The sequence below is a fragment of the Chaetura pelagica genome, unplaced genomic scaffold (assembly GCF_000747805.2).
Source record: "Chaetura pelagica isolate M959 unplaced genomic scaffold, ChaPel_1.0 scaffold27, whole genome shotgun sequence".
In the NCBI taxonomy this organism is placed as follows: Eukaryota; Metazoa; Chordata; class Aves; order Apodiformes; family Apodidae; genus Chaetura; species Chaetura pelagica.
Window position 1 is genome coordinate 2,139,288 of NW_009954020.1, and position 2,593 is coordinate 2,141,880.

The 2,593-nt window shown below is 53.7% G+C and overlaps 1 protein-coding gene across 1 annotated transcript in view; it reads right to left on the bottom strand.

Annotated features, from left to right (window-relative positions):
* ADCY8 (adenylate cyclase 8 (brain)) overlaps positions 1–2,593 on the bottom strand; it is a 146,848-nt gene that overhangs the window by 141,259 nt on the left and 2,996 nt on the right. The window contains exon 2 of the mRNA XM_010002280.1: positions 1,858–2,589. Within this exon, the coding sequence (XP_010000582.1) occupies positions 1,858–2,589 (732 nt within the window). The remainder of the gene's footprint in view (positions 1–1,857; positions 2,590–2,593) is intronic.

The window sequence follows — 2,593 nt, forward strand, 5'->3', positions numbered from 1 at the left end:
CCGTTGGGTGTTGGAGGCAAAGGGCAGAAGCGGCGCTCGGTGGGCTCTGGGAGCCGGTGTAAATCAACACCGACGTGTGGGAAGCTGTGCGGGTCCTGCTAAGGAGATTTACATACGGAGTGCATGAAGGCAATCATCTGGCCGGTAATCTCTCATTGTGCACTGCTCAAAGGCAGCTCATTCACACAACTGGCAAGGTACCTGGCTGCAAAATGAAGATATTAGTATCTCTCCTGAGAAATGTCTTCGGTAGGACTGTCTGGGAAATGTGTGCGTGTGTGTGGACTGGCTAAACAGCCGTGATACCTGCGCATAACGAGATAGCAGAGCATTACTCATAGCTCCAGGATAGGAGATGGAAGTAAATTAAGAAATCAGCATAACACACACAGCATTTGACCCAGCCTTAATAGCATCAGCAGTGCATGGGAGCAGGACACAGAGATTGGCTGCAGTTCATTCATCAGCACGTTACCAAGAGATGGGGAACAACTCTGTGCAATCTAGTTGTCTCACCTCCATAGGACTCAAGCAGGCATGACACACTGAGGCAGCTTTTCCCACAACAGAGTGATCCTGGACGCTGGGAAGTGAGGTCAGGCAGCCCACAGATAACAAATGCACGAAGGAAGGGGATGGACAGGGGTGGTCAGGGGTTTCAGGGGGGCGAGAGTCTGCGGGAGGTAGATGTGCCCCAAGGACCACCATCAACAAAACTTTCAGTTGCAAGATCAGCCTCTTCCCAGCTGTATATCCAGCACTCAAGTAAACAACATACCAACAACAACACATTCCTCCGCACCTTCCCTTCTTTGGGGATTATCTGCCATTGCCTCCACCGCGTTCTCCCCGACTCCCCGGAGCTAGCCAAATGGAGATGATAATCTGCTGTGAAATACTGGTAGCACAGAGCTGTGACAGTCTGGGAAAAAAAAGGGGCGGGATGAGGGGGAAGAGAGCAAGCAAGCACCAATAATCTTCAGGATTAAGTTTCCCTAGAAAGGCAGCATTTTCTTGCTTTGCAGGGATATCAGGAGTTCGGTGCATTCTCACTTCGATGTGGAAGAAGCCAGGGGAGTGTGAGCTCAGGTTAGCCCTGGTTTTAACTCCTCCGACCCGTATTTTGCCCAGTACCTCTCAGCAGTTTCCACTGCACCACCAATCCCCCATGTAACCAGTACTCTGTCCTAGACATCACTTGTAAGGTCGCAGCACAACGTTTGCCCCACAACTACCAGCAGAAAAGCCTTCTTGGTGCACTCCAAGGATAGCCTAGGACCTCACACTGAACCTCCAGGGAGAGCTTTCCCCTGATTTCACTGAGGTATTGCTTTGCTCTCCTGGCAAAAATGCAGCACGTTTTTCTCCTGTTTTCCTGTAGCCCAGATCAAGCTGCACTGTATACCTGGAAGTTTAATTCCTCCCAGCAGATGTAGAGTTAAAAGGCATGAGCAAGTAAAATGAGAGATGAGCAGTGAGAGAGTTTGGCCAAGACACAGTCATTTCATGCCACAGATCACTGAAGTAAGGAAGGGGAACGATAAATGACCCATCCTCCCCATCTGCCCCAGGCACTCCTCTCCCCAGAGCTATTTCAATGGGCATCAGTGTAGTGAATGCACAAGGAGGGGTGACAGAGTGGCTAGGAAGTGTCCCCTTCCCCAGTTTAAGGTGAAAACTTGTATAGGCAGCAGGGGAGCGGAAAGGAGGAAAAGGCTGCATTTTACCTACGTCTCCCCTCCAGGAAATGAACCTCTAAGCACCTGACCAAAAGAATCTCTTGGGGCACCCCACATCCCCTCCCACCCAGAGTGATGGGGAAAGAGGAAGGTTCCCACCCTTTCCTCACCACGGTACCTGGTTGAGGGAAGTCACGGCCAACCTGGGGATAACCAGCTGCATGATGAGCTGCAGGACAGAAGTGACCAGCCCAGCTAGGATGGCCCAGGTGAGTGGCAACGGGAGCATGCTGTAGGTTGCAAAAAGCGTGAAGAGCACGTAGCCAATGCCGTCCCCAAGGAGGCCACAGCCCAGACCAGCTGCCAGGATCTGTGTGGCCATGGCCACCCAAGTGACCACACCGCTGTACTGCAGGTAGGTGTACGAGGTCGTGTCCTTCCTGACCACCACTAAGGCACAGATCACCACCTCGATGCCTGTGAAGAAGCCCAAGAGGATGCCCTTAATGGGGTCCATGGGAGCAGAGGCCAGGGTCAGGTGGAGGAACAGAAGGGTCAGCTTGGTCAGCACATCCAGGATGTTCATGACCACCTCGGACTTGCGCCGCTGGCCCAAGAAGTAGCGCTGGTAAAGGCGCTCCAAGTCCCTGGACTTGAAGGAGTTGCGGAGAGTGGGGAAGATCACCCCGCGATAGGTATAGCCCCAGTTGAGGAAGAAGTCGGAGTTGCTGGGGGCACAGTCTAGGGGCAGGAAGCCCAGGTCCCCGCTGCTGCTCGTGCGCTCCGGGAAGACTTTGGTGCCTCCGTTGTTGTGGCGCTCGCCGCCCAAACTCCGGCCGGCCGACTGTCGCCGGAGGTGGTGGTGGTGGTGGTGGTGGTTGGGGCAGCAGGTCTCCTCGGAGCTGAAGCCCTTG